The following is a 17,024-nucleotide window of genomic DNA, read 5'->3' as shown; positions in this document are numbered from 1 at the left end:
CTGTATTTATTATAGGAAAGGGGAATCAGTAGGGAAGATTACTTCAGACAGACCGACAGCCACTGCGGAAGACTGATCTGGTATCATTGTTAGCGAGATCTATTTCTAGGAATCGGCCGAAGAAGCTCGTGACGTGGGAGAGCAATACCGTATTAGGTCAGTTAGCAATAGGCTGGAAACAAACGGCACCAGTCATTAAAAGGAGGGTACTGTTCACTAACAATCCATTGCATTGCGCTCCGGCAAGCGAAACAGTCGCTTTGGTAGTAAACGAGCGGCCGGAGTGGACGGAGTCTTAGTACAACAGCCCATAGAGCTGTATACATACATTACCTTGAAATGTTATAACCAGTCACTGTGTCTCGTTATCACTGAAGAACGAGCAAGATATTAACCATCACGATTTTGTCATAGTTTGTGTTCGCCTCCAGTGGCCTTTCCAGTCATCTTTCTGCTGGAAGCAGCCAAGTTTAAATACTTATCAGTCCAATAAATGATCGATAAATATGTCGGAAAATCGTCGCGAATGGGTTTTATGTTATGCTCGAATTGGCTGAGTACATACGTAGAGATGTATTTGATTGAAATCAATTAAAAAAAGCGAAGCCATTTTATTAATGATGTATCTAGCAGTAAAGTAACTTTGTCCTTAACAATATCCATGCAGCCCCATCGTTCTGCTACGAACTTCAAGTTCGAAAGACTGAGCCCGATGACGTACTGTCTGCAATATTACTTGCAGAATATTTATTTGCACACATTTTAAGACTTCCTGCAAAAAAACTAATATAGGCTATTCCGACAAACGTTTTCCAGCGGGAATAACATATTTTACGCTTAGTCTGTTCTTTGCCCGCATAGCGCTACCGGTCAAGACCAGTTTCTTAGCCATGCTAAATGCTGGAAGTGAGCTCTGTGATGGAGCGCCTAACCGCGGCACCGGATCTAAAACTAGAAAAATGTACATTCTTTTTAGTTGTATCCATTTTTACAAGGCCATCAAATAACTTATTGGTTAATTTTGGCTTATCTTCTGATCGTTCATAGTTCGTATGCTTTAAACCTGTTATTACTTGTCGGTTCAAGATGTCTATTGGAATGCACTCACCGTCGTAACTGCGTCTTTCTTCTGACCGGCAACGGTGGCGGCATTTTTAAAAGTGGTATTTATTCAACGAGCTCGAAGGCGTTGTTATTCAACAGTTTCGAACACCGCGTGGAATTACCGTGAAGCTCTTACTGCTCGTCGCCATTTGCTCCTGACCACGACTTTATCACAAATGGAAAACAACAGGCTCTCATTTACGGTCCTTTTTACAATTTTATTATCTTTCCCATTTGTTTTGCCAACGTTGTTATTCAATTTCTGTTCGCTTTTTCCCTGCCGCAGCGCCTTTACCCCGATTGATCATATGCTAGCATTTGAGGCGTTCTCAATACGCTAAAGCGATACTTCGATCACACTTTTATCGTGTGTTCTGTCTCCTTCTATAGCATTACATATTCTGCTGTTTTTCTTCATTTATTTGTTTTGCTCTTATTTGTTATTGTTATGGTTATGTATAGTTAGTACTGTTCATTTTTCCTTCCATGCGTCGCTCGCCGTACCGCAGCGCGTAGTCGATGCGTTCCCCACTACTTTCTCTAATCTATCATATATTGTGACGATTGACACTTCTGCTGGCTTTATACAAAAACGCACTTGTGAGTCAGTAGGACATGTTTTTCAGTTTGTTCCCGGAGTGCCTTCTTTTTCTATCAGAGGTTACAATTTGCTCTTACCATCGTAGCAGCTTAGGGAATATTAATATATACTGTGTGCCTTTATCATATTTAGATAAGGTTATATTAAAGTATAGTGAACGTGTTATTATACTTGTGTCTCTCATGCTCGCGTTTCAAGTGATGGTGGTGTCCGTGAGTGTTTGTTACATTTCTACAAATCCAAATATAGAAAAAACCTCGATCCTGTTGAAAATATCTAAAAAACCATGATGAACAAGAGTCGACCGTGCCGTACACTGTCACTTGCCGTCCTTACTGGTTCGCTTTCTCTGTATATGGTAAATAGCAGCAAGGCGAAACGTGTGTTGTGTCCACGTTACATCGCTGGCCAAGTCTTCTTCCGGGTTGTTGCTGTCGCCATAAACCTCCACTACCCCTCAACGCCACCCCAGATTCATCCCAGGCTAAACATTATCTGTGTGAACTTATTAGCAAAAATTACTTAAACAGGTTTGGCACCCACTTATGTCCAATTATCCTCCTAAAACCCCATAATTATTTGGCCGACAATGCGGCCTTTATTTCAACTGAGTGTATTTAAGTGAAAGTGCGTAGGAGTGACGACTGATGCTGTGGACACTGGCGTTGTTGTCGTCGCTTCGGAAGGTGAAGGAGCATCGGGTGACCGATGGAACGCTGGTACCTCTTCTCTGCCCGGTTCGATGAAGGCTCCCGGGGAGTCCGGGCCCTCCGAAGGTGGGGGCGCTGGCGTTCCCAATAGCCGTTTGGGGATCGCCAACGACTGTGGAAGAGACTGGGGTCCCAGGCCAGCGCCCGGGGGTGACGGCACCAGCGGAACGGGAACGACCGGTGAAGGCGAGACATGCTGAAGAAGCCGCGGAACAAATCATAGTTAAGACACTCGTAAAAGAGGAACTATTTCGTGTCATAATTACTACTAATATTCTATAATAATAAATCTGATAGGAAAGGTTATAATACTGCATCAAAATAGAACGAATATTTTAAATGCGGTCGTTAGCTACGATTATTAATATAGCGTGGGATACACACAGGATTTACTGGTTTTGGATCTGATAGGTCCGGGTTAGGGTTTCGTTTGGTGGGCAATGTCTGCTCACGAGAGCCGCCCGAAGACAACAACTCGCGTTCCTTTGAGTTGCGCCACTTCATCCGACGATTTTGGAACCAGATCTTCACCTGAAGAGCCCGACGAGTATTATAGGCTATATCAGTATGATGTGTGTAGTTTTTTACATTTTGCATACACGGATACCATAGCAATATCGGGTCAAAGAGAGTGAAAACACAGTTGCTTAATATTAACACAAAAATAACAGCAAATGATAATGAACGAGAAACCTTATAACAGTTAAGCCGCTTTCACTGTTCGCGTTTAATGGTCGGATAATTTATTGCCCCGGTGAGGCGAACTAAACATGATTCGCTTTAATAACTTTGTATCATCAGCCCTATTTTGTCTCAAAGTATAGTATTTTCAAGGGCTTGGCCTTCAGCCGAGACAGCGGAAAGACGAGCTATATTCAGTCGTTCATTGCCTGTTTCTCTATTCTTCGCACTTTGTCAGTCAGCATCGTCTCGTTGAAACATGCCATAAGCTTTAGTTGACAGTGGAAATTTTCTATTTCATTTCGCTACGGAATAAACACGACTTTTTGTATATTGTTTAATACAGAGGACGTTCGCGACTGTTACTTTGCTTTATATTCACATGTCCTTTGATTTAGACTAATTAATACGTAACTGGTAACGCGTTCCTGATTATGTCACCATAGCTCCGCTGATTACTGAGATCGACTGTACGCTAAAAAGAGAAGCCCCACACACCCTTCTTTACATGAACTATATAATATACTGCAGCAGATCAAAGCGAGCAGAGCTGAGAACCGGATCAATAAGCAGGTAAAAGCAAGAAAAGGTTCGGCTTTACAAATGTACCTGTGAATCCTTGAGCCCCAGCTTCTCGGCAAGCTTCCTCCGGTCCGGCTTAGAGATGTACTTCTGTATCTGAAACCTCTTCTCTAGGCCCTGCCGTTGTTGATCCGAGAATACTGCTCTCCGCATCATGCCCCTACGTGGCTTACCACGGGCAGCCGTCCACGAGAACGAGCCTGTGTTCATTGCAAAGGGGTGAACAACTACCAGAAACACAGATACGAACTGAGAGTTGCTTTTCTTTGTGGACCTCTAGGCGTCCTACTTATCATTTCTCACCTGGAGAGACCGCTGTAGTGTTCTTGTTTATTACCCGTACCGGTTATTACGTAGACTGTATGTACATAGTACCTGAACTACATAAATATTGACAGGAGTGTAATGATAATCATAGATACCCGACACGAAAGTAGACATGATCCATTATGACAGATACACTAATTTACCAACAAAGGTCCTGCGTGATACGGGCTGCATTATTTATCTTACATAGTTTACTTTTATCTTTATCAAAATGTCGAGCCTGAGGAACAAAGCAATGTTCTCGGAGCTTTGTCCCATCGGAGTAACAGAAATTTAGTTATCACAATAGCAACTTACGAATAGTTATATAAAATCCTTTTCAGTTATTATCATGCAGAACCTAATCAAATAAGGAAAATGATTAGCTCAAAGTAGTTCTCCTTCACATGGCGCTGCTTAAATGATATGAAGTACGCGGCGAGGTCGAGTAGAGAGTCAATACGAAAAACTGACCACAACTGATCACTATTTCAGCAGAAGCTGACTATTAGCAGCAGAAAAGTGTATGACTCTGATGTTTTACTTACCAGGTTGTGTTGCAGGACTTGCAAGTCCTGTACCGGACGCAGCTCCTTGCATCATATTCAAATAGTACAAACTATCCAGACTCACTTCTGGAAACGCAAAACGTAATGCGATCTTTCATTAGTGGGCTGACGGGAAAAGTATGAAATAATATTAGAAATATCTGTTACGTTATTATGTTCAATGAGGAAACTCTCCAGGTACATTTGTAACTTTCTGCTATATTAAAGAACGGCGTTTGACAATCAAGCCTGAGCGACATGTGCTGGTAAGAAGCTTCTTCCAGCTTGAGAATAACATGTAAGTACAACAAAGATCGTTTGCATGCCTACATCTAATAGATCCACTAGTCGTGTCTCATGCTTAGTTTTTTCTTATAGACAAAACTGTGCATTAGCAATGCGTTTATGCCGGTGCACATATCCTAAACATGCGATAGTAGGTCAATCGTTGACTTTTTTTTTCCACTGAGCGAATACGCCAACATGGCGTAATAGTATTTTCTGGCTGAACGCACCTTCGGGCTTTTTTTGGCTAAAATTTGAAGTAAAACAAGTAGTTCCAATGGGCTGGAGTGGGACTTCCACAGTCGGGGGCCAACTGGCGGCTTCTTTAGCTGTTTGTTTCTGAAGTCTGGTATCCTGGGGGGGCTAAGGGGGCGCGGAATAGGGCGAAAATAAAAGCTGCGACGAACAGGGAAGAGGCGAATAAACGCGATATGAATGAGCGGCCGGAGGATGGAGCAGGCAATATCGCCTACAAACTGCGTTGGTTCTGCTGCAGGCAGAGTCCAACTCCTCTGGGGTAGTCGTGGCCGCATTTGTGGTCGCTGCGGCGCAGCGATGGCAGGCAACGAGCAAACGATGAGCTCAATTACTTTTCGATAATACCAAAACCCACCAGTATCCCAAAACCTCCGACTTTCCGCGCGGAGCCATATTGACAACCACAATATTCGATACGGGCTCCCGCTTTCTCAATCTCAGTGTATGCTTGTTTCTGCAGACCGAGCCGGATGGAAAATTCGAGAGCCAGACCCCGAGTGACGCGTCACTGAACATACCCAGAACATGACAACCCGAAAGCAAGGAAGTTACAAAACCCTATAGATAGATAATCACGCAGGCGATGATACTGACGTTACTGAAGGGGTATGTATCACTTTTTTGTGGCCACCTTCGGTGCGGGATATGAATTATATTTCGATTTTAGAAGTACGATACTAACATCACTGTGGCAAGATCAAATGGAGATTCAATAACGGCGTTAAGATACCCGTTCGTTCAATAGTTAGTACGTTCACAAGCAACATATACGAGCTACCCTTTTGAATTAAAATTAAACATATGGTGACTGTCTGATCATCATACCTAATTTGTTTAGGTGTCAATTTAAATATGTAAATCTTCCGCGTTTACTTAAATTTTAAATATGTTCAGCAGTTTAATCTGCAGTATACCTTGGGATGCTGCTTTAGACAGCAATGGCGCACAGTCGTTAAGGCCTCCGAAAACCCCCAATCTATCGAAATCTGTCACCGATTTCAAATACGATATGATAAAAATGTGCTTAAAGGTTCCGTGCTAGCTGACCTATCTTTCACTCCTAAATGTGGACGCGTTTCAACGTTCGAATAGATCGACGGACAGCAAACAGGAAGTACGACACGATGAAGCTCAGAAGCGATAGTTGCAAATTTGTATTATCTAGTGGCCTAGATTGGCCTTAGGGGTGAGGCTGTGTTCGTTTCAGCCACTGTTGGTAAATCAGACGCCACCAAGAAGCTCTGTCCTAGAAGAAAGGGGAGAAAACCGTACCAACGAACAATGGATGTGAGAATGAAATGCGGATTTAAAAAATCTTTATATCCGCAACCGTCGACGTCGATCGTTGGTTAGCACCTGATTGTCCTATTTCAGCTGTTTGTAAAACGATTGTTGCCATTCTCTTAGCCATGTGGTAAGAGCAACTAACTACCGCGAAATCACTCGCATGTATCCCAGCAAAAGAAGTGGGTTCCCTTTTTTCCATCGGCTGGGCTTGTACGACTCGCACGTACAAGCAGAGCCTGAATACTTTTTGGATGCAAATGCACAAAATCAAAACCGTCCGCTCTTTAAAGATAAGCCCTGGCAAACCTTAATGCAATCTCACGGCCTTGTTGTTTTTGCTCGATCCCAACCAACATTACTACAGCTTAACTAGAATTGTTCATCACTTTCGTGGGGAGACGGGGACAGAGCGGAAAGGAAGTCTTGTGTTAGAATTTCGCCAGAGGTACGCACTAGTCGTACTACTATTAGAACAATTACGCTTTACAGAGCTTCTCATTGGACAAACTCGTGGTAGAAGTGAATGCAAATTCGTTCGTTTGTCGGTCGGCCAGTTGGGCGGACGGTTCTCTTAGCCCGGGCTTGGGATTCTTAGTTTTGTTGCAACTTCGGTAGACAATCGCCTACAGAGAATGGACGACGCTTCCCGGCACATTGGTCCCGTGTGCGTGGTACGGATGCATAGAAATCCCCCGCGAGGCCACGACTCCGAAAGGGAGTCTTCCTTTTGGCTGCTCTGCTGTTCTCCACTTGTGCTGCTAACCCACTAGTGCGCCTCGTCCTTACTCAAACGCCTGCTTTTTCGTCGTCAGCAACGCAAAACGATTTAGAACAAAAGCAAGTAGAAATGGGCTAAATGTTGAGACGACCATGGGTAAAACAGGAGCATGGTCACAGCACTGGGACACTCTGAGAGGCTCAGAAACAAGCGGGTTACAGCCCAACAAGGACAAAATGGAAGCGAGAAAGGGAGCAAAAAAAGTCTATGCGAAAGCTAGGACACAAGAACGATAAAAGCTGAGATAGAAAAAGAAGTAAAGAGGGGAGATGTGCCTAGAGAAGTGTCCATTTCCTGCTTCGGAGCAGGGGCCGGCAGAGGTCTAAGCGAAGCTGACAGCGCAATGCACCCCAGAGAGAAGCTGATGCGAGTTTATTTTTGCGGTGGTTGAGGGGCCCATTAACCTCTTCCGAACTGTCACTTGCAGGTCTGCCTTAGTCGGCTGCCTAACCGCGGTCGTAGTGGTGGTTACTGCGACCACGGCGACTAATACGGCTCATGGAACCGGCAGCTTCGCTCCACTCTCGCTGGCTGAACGGCTCCGCTGGCGAGAAATACGACACAAATGGTACCGCGCGCTCCTCTGTCTGGGAGCCCCATGCCGCGATCCCATAAATAGTTCTGTACTTGTTCTGAGCTTCCTCTCTTAAATGACAGTCCGGCAACACGCCACGTCGCTTTTGGCCTGATACTTTGGTTTTGTGTACTTAATTCTGCGGCTGTTGTGCTATGCGCCCGCGGTAGGGGAAGGGGAATATAAAGGGTGAGGGGCAACACGGTTGCGCGGGATATTCGAAACGCTGTTGTTCTGAGTATTGGACCCTTTCAAGGGGTTAGTCGCCAGGCGACCCGCAAAGACTGCCGACAAAGGCGGCAATTAGGAGAAAAAGCTGTACATATGTATTCTGTACAGAGGATAGGTAGACGGTCGATATGGGCCTTTGGGCTCGCTTTAAAAGTGAGCTCTACTGTTATCTATACGTGACGCGTTAAAAAAAAAAAGTGAAGATCTGGAAATTGGCTATATTTATTCAAGTAAATCCGTTATTGAAGTGTTCTAACTCGACGAAGATGTACAAATTAAGTAGGTCTGGTTTTAAGTTCACCCTTTAGTTCGAATGCTTATTGTTCATATTCAATAGTTAAATTTGCCAATGTTCGGTCCAGGGTCGAAGCCAGTGGATATATAGCATTAGCTTTATTATCGCGTTTTTAAAAGTGAAACTTAGGACAAACAAAAATATATTTGTTTCCTATGAAGTTTGTTGAATGTCTAACTTAGGCTAATGTAGAGACGAAACTTTTTAACTAAATCTTCCGTATTGTTGTTCACATGGTAAATGTGTAACTTTTTTTTTACATAAATCTAGTGAAGAAAAATTCTGTGGTCTTTCTATTATTGTGTAGTTTATTTTTTGGCAAAGAAACGTATTTTTACAGCTTTTTAGGTAAAAAAAAAAAAAAAAAAAAAAACGAATCATAACAACCGTCACCATCGTCCTTATCGAAAAATAGTGGTACTGAACTACTAGACAAAATATCTGAATATTATTTTGAAATTGACGGCAAAGCTTTTTCTACAGTTAATCTGGTGCAAAACATCCGTTGGATTTGTCAAGCTACGTCTGCTAAATGGTGCGGGAGTAGCGCGTCTGCTTACCATTCTTGGGAGATGCATGATAACTAGTTTAGGTCAGGAAAAGAGCGTATTGATGCTCTGACTGTCCGCTTAATGTCTAGACAATAGAAAAAATGAAAAATTACCTAAAATTGTATTTTATCCAGCTTATTTATTACTTATACAGTTACTTGAAGCAATGCTATGTAAATTAATTGAGGTACAAACTGTACTATTACGCCATGTTGAAACGCAACGTATAAAAATAATACAAAATCAAAAGCTAGTCTATTGTTATGTGAAATCGAAACGTCATAAATTTATGCTTCATTTCATTTTCCAGTTTAAAGAAAAGTAGGCATCTGATCTGAAAATAAAGCAGGCCTCTAGTTGAAGGAAGTACTGCTTAAACCTAAACTATTCGTTGTCTATCTAGAAATTTGTAACTGCACTCTTGTCTATTTACTAGACACACATACAGAATAGGTAACTTTACGCATGATGGTAGCATTACAAATTGGCTTCTGATGATTTTTTCTGCTAGTCAGTCGACCCGAAAACAGTACATGATCCGCCCTCACTGCCGCGCCTTTAAGAACCCAATGCGACCTACCACGTCTGCTACTGCTTAACGCCGGGCCAGCGATGTGCTTCTACGCGTCAGGTGAGCCTTTCGTAAAAAAACTACTCGTCAAATATAAGACGCCCTCTTCAGGCGCAGTACATGGGGCGAAAAAGTCGTCAGCGCGCCCTTGTGCTGACGACGAAAATTTTTATGGTCTTCCGCTAGATTCCGCTAAATTTATGTCGACTATATTTTTGATGTTGTAGATAGCTAAGTTACTTTGCTCGTTGGATAGAAGATAGCCCCGTTTTACCAGCGGCAACCGCAACGAAAGGGCCAGCGACGGAGAGACATCAAGTAACATCATTATTAAGAGAAATTAACAGAAGATCGAAACGTTTCGGTCACGAATGGTGACAGTTTGACTAAACTGTCTGCGTGCCACAGTCTGCCTACGCGTTTACCATTGTGATCTGATTAAAATCGCCGTGGTATTATAAACTGTCTTCGAGCAATTCGATTCATAACTCGTCACTAGATACCCCTGTTCACGGGTTCATCTGAGAGGAGAGAGAAAAGGCACGCGGAGCTTTTCGGCTTCAATGCGGTTATGCGCATTGCCTCGTTGAAGACGTCACGTGGAACTGACACATATGCGACCCTCACAGCGAAATATACGCTGGGTAGTGTTAGGCACAGATGTACTGTACCATCGTGTGTGTATGTGTGTCTTCCTATGTGGTAACATCTGTGAGCCTTAAGCCACTGCAGGCATGACTAGGTCTGCTGGCTATGGGGTACAACTAATTCGTCGCGACGAACCGGTCGATGAACGGCAGCGTTGTTTCGCTCTACCTCCCTACCTAGTTACCTATCAATGTACCCAGCTGCCCGGCCTGTCGTCTTGTTCCCATCCCCACTCCTCGGGGCTGCGCTTGCATCAGCTCAACTTACTTCACCTCAAGTCACTTCACCTTAGTCGGTAGTCAGTATTCTAGAACGGAGGTAGTGGGGCAATCGCAGGGGTCTAGTAAATGCTATGCGGGCGCCGCAGCATAGTACGCCGTGCGGTGGTCGGCTAATGGGCGAGTGACTTTCCGAGTTGAAGTAACCCCCTCCCTCCTCGCACTTGCAGCGATTCCTCATCGTAAGACTGTTCCGACAGCTCGCAGACCTGGCCGAATATTTTGAGCGAATAATCGCGCCACCGCCAACTCCGCGCAGATCTGGTTATCCAGCCACGGCTGCAGCAGCAGGCGAACTTAGTAGAACGACCCATACGTTGAGGGGCGAGGGTTCTGGGGCCGGTTACGTCAACGAGGACAAAAAGACACAAAGATAGAGAGGGGTCTGCAGCAGTCAGATGGTTCGCAGCTGGCATCACTGCCATACAGCGAACGAGCAAGCGGCACTTGAGTACTCGTTTGCTGTCGGCTTCTGTATGATGCTCGCTCGATGGGGCGCTGGCGGACGAGCGCCTTCATTCAGGCACTGCCGCAGCCATCTTCTTCTTCGATTGCATCATCTGCATTTCTATGCCCCGATTATTCGCGGACAACGAAAGACTGCCTGGCTGACTATATCAATGGTTGTGACGGTAACGATGCTGATGATGGAGAAGTGTCGCGGCCGTGTGCCCTGCACACGGCGACTATAAGCTGGTCCGCAGGCCAATCCAGTTGTGCTTTGTGTCGGTTGATGGGTCTATTGCCTGCACATACGATACAAACGCAACCTCAACTACTAATACTTCAAAGCCCCGTTCGGCTTCCCCTTCTCGGCCAGAGAACGCATGGTGGACTGGAATGCGTTGGTTCAAGGGGAAAGAGGGAATCACCGTATATATACGCGCGTATATATATTGTGTTAGATATTGCAGGCTGGAGCATAGCGCGCGCCGCCGCTGTCGCATCTCCAAGAGTCTCAGATCAAACTCCATCACGCACACGAGCTTCCATCCTCGTCAATGACTATAGAACGCATAGCGGTGCTGTAACCGACGCTGTGGCTTCTGCTGCGCCTTTCTCAATCAACGGAAAACATACAAAAGGCAGACAAAAAACGAGGTGACACGCCGTCCTAAGTGGCCCTAAGAGATGCCTCTCGATTACATAGGAGACGGTTGTGGGGACGTGCCCACACGGCTATGCTGGCCCGCACCCCACTATGCCTATGTCATTGTTGTAGGACGAACCTAATTATGTAACAACAGGGTATCATTTTCAGAAAGAAGCGAACTCCTGTAGTTTTGTGATTACCACTAGGCTATCCGCGTTTCTTTTGAAACAATTCATGGCGTAAACCTGTGTACACAAAAAAACAATATATATATATATATATATATATATATATATATATATATATATATATATCATCGCTATTATCATTCCTGCAAAATGGTCTCATGGCTTGTTTTACGCTTTAGGATATCTCTAGCCATAAAATCCAACCTATATCTTTTGGGATGATATTAGAGCTCTTATGCGGTCTCCAACATTTACATTGCATATACTGGCTTAAAATTGAACTGATTACCGCAACGGTCGCCTCTAGCTTTGTGTGCTTTCGAGATGAAGGACAAACGTCCAAAGGTGGCCTCGTTGCTATTTCAGTGAATTATTTGCCCCTGATACAGGCGACGAAAATATTAATTCTTGCTTTTTTGCGGCAGGTAAAGTACCTGTCGAAATAACCCAGCCGCCCAAACTGAACGCCGAGTACCCATCCTTCAATTACATAAAACGGGCGGTACGCGTGATTCGAACTATTAGAACATAGGATAGGCCACTGACGAGGCTATTTTCAACGACGCTCATCCCTCTTTTCGACTTGTTCTTTTCTCCCCCTTACGACTTTGCTCAGATAGACCCAGTTCAGAAGCGAACCTGAAACGAGGCTAACAAACTGAGTCAGCTTGCGTTGGTAGCCACCCTCACGTACGAATTCTAAGTTAATGGTTGAGCAGAAGCGTGGGTAACGATGGTTAAGGGATGTGAAGAACGGCGGGATTACTAGTCAAGGAACGTGCTGAGTTCCAAGGCGCAAGGATACGACGTAGGGGTACGTATGTCACAGTCGAGGGGGAGCCAAACGCACGCTAATATGCCTGCAACTCTTGCAAGACGGGCGGGTCCAGACAGGAAGCTGGGGCATCAGTATGGCCGGGAGATGAGGTCGGCATGCCGCGAAATAACGGTCGAGCTACGACGGTGTTTTGCCCGTAGCTCAACGAGAGTGAGGAGTTGTGCCAGCAAAAGCCTCAGCCAGCCCGTTCGTCCAAACAGCCGTCAGCTTTCCGTGAACACGCCCCTCTTTTACCTGAGCTACTTAGACGGCAGTGTCCGTGTACACTTCTATAGATGTAGGTATTTGCCTGTGTGAGATGTGTATATTAAGCACTTCAGTCACAGCTGTGCTAGGTGCCGCTTAATGGCTCAGTGCCTCGCGGTACGGCCGGAGAACTGAACCGCACTGCGAGATGTAGTATGCTTTGCCATGGCGGGGAAGGGCGGGCGAGTATCGCTGTGAGGCGGAAAATTTTAGGAGGCTCCGACAGGGGTTGGTTGATTCCAGCGGCGAGGAAGGTTGTGACAGCGGCGGACGGTTTAGCGGAAATGCTGTGATAGATATAGGCAGCGGATTCAAAAGAACACTTCTATCGATAAACGAATGATGTACATATGTGACATTGCGCGATGACTCTCATTATAATGTCAATGATGGTGGGGGTAGTTTGGTTAATATAAGGGCTAATTGAGCAGAGATACCTGAACATAGCAAAGTAGTTTTGCCAAACCAACGTGGATGTACATAGGTTTTTTTTTCAACAGGAGACATTATGTCTCTATGTGTATTAGTAGCTATGGGAAAAAGATCAGCTAATGATCAAATACTTTTGTCAAGTTAGTTCCAGCATAATTCAGGCTCGACTCTTAAATGTAACAATTTCGCAGCGTATGTGAAGTATAAATGCTAATGTTCCCTGTGGCCCATATAGTTTGTCTATGCAAGAGTCTAAGGTAGTCGTAGTTTATATATCGAGTTAGTACTTTTCTCAGTATTATACATACAGGTTTACTATTGGCAAATCGCACGATACGCGCTAGGATCAGACTCCTCGGCGGCTTTGTCAAAGTATCGACAAATAGCCGCATTTGACATATTCAGTGTCTCGCTAATACACCCCTGCTAGATTTTTTTGCTACTTTATCATTTTGTTATTTTTTAATGAGCGTATGTCAAAAGAAGCGTTAATTCTTGAACTAGATCTCCAGCTGGTTTTACGTACTATATTTATCATCTCTATTCGGCCGATTCACCTTTTCATTTTGGACAGCAAAGAAAAAGACCTAAAAGACGTTGAGCCTATAGCTAAATGGCCACCTTCTATAGAGTGTCTGCAATATCGAAAACAGCCGTCCGTTCTGGGGGACCATGACGTGACTGGCAGTCGACGCTGTGGTATGGCTTATGCATCTTCCGTATTAGACGCATCAGAGCCGTATCCTATCCACGTCACATGTCAAGTAGCTCACTGTGGACCAGGCTAGAATTATTTAGATCGACTGGTAGATGCAGATGGTATATATATAGAGTAAAGAATGGATAATAAATGCACTCTTCAGCTAGCTGCTAGTATTCATAGGTATAGAGGAATTACAAATATAAGGATTGCTATGTTATTTCAAACTGATGGGCTCCGCGATGCAATCCATATTGAATCCGCCATACGTTTCGTAACAACTCGCGTCGTCCATAGACCCCTTTCGACCTTTCGAGAAGAGGATATCAGATAAAATAAATAGATTTACATAAATGGTTTTATATTACTCGAACCGCACGCTTCTTAACAATATGTATTAGTATCGTTCCCAGGTCTCGGCAACGTGAATTCGGAATCGTGAGTACCATCGATAGACAGAAGGCTATAGGTCGCTTGTTGGACTTCGATCTCTGCATTGCGGTCGCATAAATCGAGGAAACAATTGACTGTGTATTATGGATATGCATAGATTTGAACGTAAGGATGATTCGAGTCAAATAGACACACGGTCATGTTTCTAACGGACGTTGTCGCGACATGGTTTCCGTGTGAGTCGCGCTGAGAAACCTATTAAAATAAAAATTGTCCTCGACAGATTTAGGATGGCATAGCTGTTTAGCTCATGATTTCGATTCAATAGGCCTTCACCGCCACCCACTGAAAATGTAATCAGAAACATCCTTCGCACGACTTGCTTTTTTGAAGAGTAAACACATGGATCTTTGCCCACAGTGGCGCCTCGGCGCTTCCGGGCTTCCTGTCGCACGGAGCACGTACGACTCGACGACGATGACGATCTTTCGTCGGCGACATATTGCCTTCATAACACTGTAATTGTCTGGTGGCTCTTTTCAACAACCATCGCGATGAGCTTTTCCGTTCGCTGCATCGAACGAAAAGCTACCGTTCGTCGAAATTTATATCGATTGGCGTGGTTTTCCTTCGAATTTAGTCAATCGGCCACATGTCAGCATCGCTAAAATGTAACGCACAGACGTACACGTATCGGCATTGCATAGAGAGGCAATGGCTGACCTGCCTCTTATGCGCTATCTAGCGACCACATGAATAAAGGCAGAACAGGGCTGGAGTCGATGGTGCAAACATGACGACTGACTACTCCTATATGAAGTATTAGTGTCTCTAATTCACTTGAACTGTGGGCTATAGCCATCAAAAACTTGTCTGTTAATAATAATCTTATTAAAAAATATTAAGCAAACTAGCTCTAAGTGATCTAAGGCATACGATTTTTGACAAAGGTTTCTGTAATGCGGATGACTATTGCGAAGCTTTAAAGATGGCTGACTGAGTACGTAAGCAGCAGTCTTTGTCTACATATTTTATTAAGTGCTATCGGCTACCTAATAACAATGAAAAAAACAATGAATATTGTTATTTGAAATATGGCCAATATATTTTTAGCTTCTAGTCGATTTTAAAGGTAACAAGTTTAATAAGCAGTTCCGACTTATTAGAAGTATTCCGCTCCCTTAATATAGGGCAGGTAAATGCGCATGATAGGCTCAAAATAGCAATCCCCGGAATTTATCACTCAAATGGTACCTATGGGTTTACTAAATTATATATATACACAGGTATAAATAGACCATGGCCACTAGTACAATTTAGGCCGACTGAACTACTATCGTACACTTTCAACCTTAAGTAAGGACAACAGGATCACTTACTCGCAAGTAAAACAGGACGATGTGCCTGTCGCCGTTCGACCTACCTAACACAAACAACGCTACAAATGTGACTTGTCCACTCACGTTTACTAATGAGCACCGAGATTTTTTCACTGATTCAGCTCTTCCTCGCATCTGATTCGTTCGAGTCATACAAAACAGACAGCATCCGATGTAATCGGTCAAAGCGAGCTTGTAGTTCTGAAGCCAAACTTGCTATTTTGCATTGGCATTACATTACCTTCACTAATTTCATCAATCTCATTTTCTTCTATAGACTTTCATAACCCTGATAATCTTATTTTAGTAGACCTATTAAATTAGCCAAGCGCTTTAGTAATTTCGTCACCTCGGTTCCATACTTTAGGACCCCTGATTCAGAGTTTCACTATTCTAACCATGGCAGATATTTCGCGTTAATGATTTCAGCTAAACTGTCGTCGACCTACTATTTCCTTCAGATTTTACTGCACAGGGAAACTGATGGCCTAAATGTTTCTGGTAAAATAGGTTCATATACGCAGAAGGGCCGCAAAAATGGTTTTCGCGATGGCCTAAAAATATATATATATATATATATATATGGAATCGATATACACCTTTTTTCGTTTCTTCGATTATTATTCTAGCTACAATGGCAGTAAAGTAGCGTATTTAGGTGTCGACTAACAGATACTAGTATAAGATGTGGCGGACACGTACAACTACATTTATAGTATATACAACACACGCATAGATGACCCGCAGAACATTCGCCGATGACCACTTCACTGAGAGCGTTCTACAGTTCAAATACAATTTATCAATCCCTTTCCGTGTTATGGCGATGTTAAAGAAGTAGTAAACTCTATTATAGCTACAAAAAAACGAAAGGTCATTATAGGCTCACCCAAAGCAAATTTTCCTATCAACACCCAGTTCGCGTACTTGAATCAACGTATGTATATAGATTACGTTCAAATAACACATGTCAGAACAGATGACGGACAGCGCCTTCGTGGAACAAGAGAGAGAGTTGAAGACAAAAAGAGTACACCGGCATCGCTAACAGTCAGTGCAGACATATTGATCTCATCGATGATCTGCTATAGTTTTCCCTTGTAGATGCTCGTCGACCCAAGGTCGTACCTGTACGGGGGCTAAGCCAGTGCCGTCGTCAACTGCAGCAGCAGCCCTGATTAGGACCTCATGCGCCTTCTACGGCGCACAGACGTGAAAAGACAACACGGCCTCTGTGTATGGAACTGGGTATTTTGTGTAATCAGTTGTGCGAGAACTTTCAATGAATCCGCGTTTGACCAATGAAAAGGAATGTATCACATAGCGGAGATAGTTTACTAAGGAAAACTCGTAAGAAGTTTGATGGAAAAGACCGGTGATCAGACAAACCAAGCGACTTCTTACAGGAACCTATTTGTACGCGTCTGCTATGTGGAACATAATCAAATATGCTTGCAAAATCTCAAT

At 43.9% G+C, this 17,024-nt stretch overlaps 1 protein-coding gene across 3 annotated transcripts in view; it reads right to left on the bottom strand.

Annotated features, from left to right (window-relative positions):
- Positions 1-1,296: 1,296 nt before the first annotated feature.
- The window catches only part of LOC111245461 (homeobox protein DBX1-B-like), a 37,104-nt gene continuing 21,376 nt past the window's right edge, over positions 1,297-17,024 (bottom strand). For 2 of the 3 annotated variants that reach the window (XM_022793850.2, XM_022793851.2), the window contains 4 exons: positions 4,533-4,619; positions 3,706-3,905; positions 2,800-2,946; positions 1,297-2,611 (listed from right to left, as the gene is read on the bottom strand). In XM_022793850.2, the coding sequence (XP_022649585.1) occupies positions 2,309-2,611; positions 2,800-2,946; positions 3,706-3,905; positions 4,533-4,619 (737 nt within the window). In that variant the 3' untranslated portion in view covers positions 1,297-2,308. The remainder of the gene's footprint in view (positions 2,612-2,799; positions 2,947-3,705; positions 3,906-4,532; positions 4,620-17,024) is intronic. The other variant, XM_022793852.2, reaches the window with a different exon arrangement.

The sequence above is a fragment of the Varroa destructor genome, unplaced genomic scaffold, assembly GCF_002443255.2.
Source record: "Varroa destructor unplaced genomic scaffold, Vdes_3.0 BEIS01000002.1, whole genome shotgun sequence".
Classification (NCBI taxonomy): domain Eukaryota; kingdom Metazoa; phylum Arthropoda; class Arachnida; order Mesostigmata; family Varroidae; genus Varroa; species Varroa destructor.
This window is presented reverse-complemented; position numbering and strand designations above follow the sequence as displayed.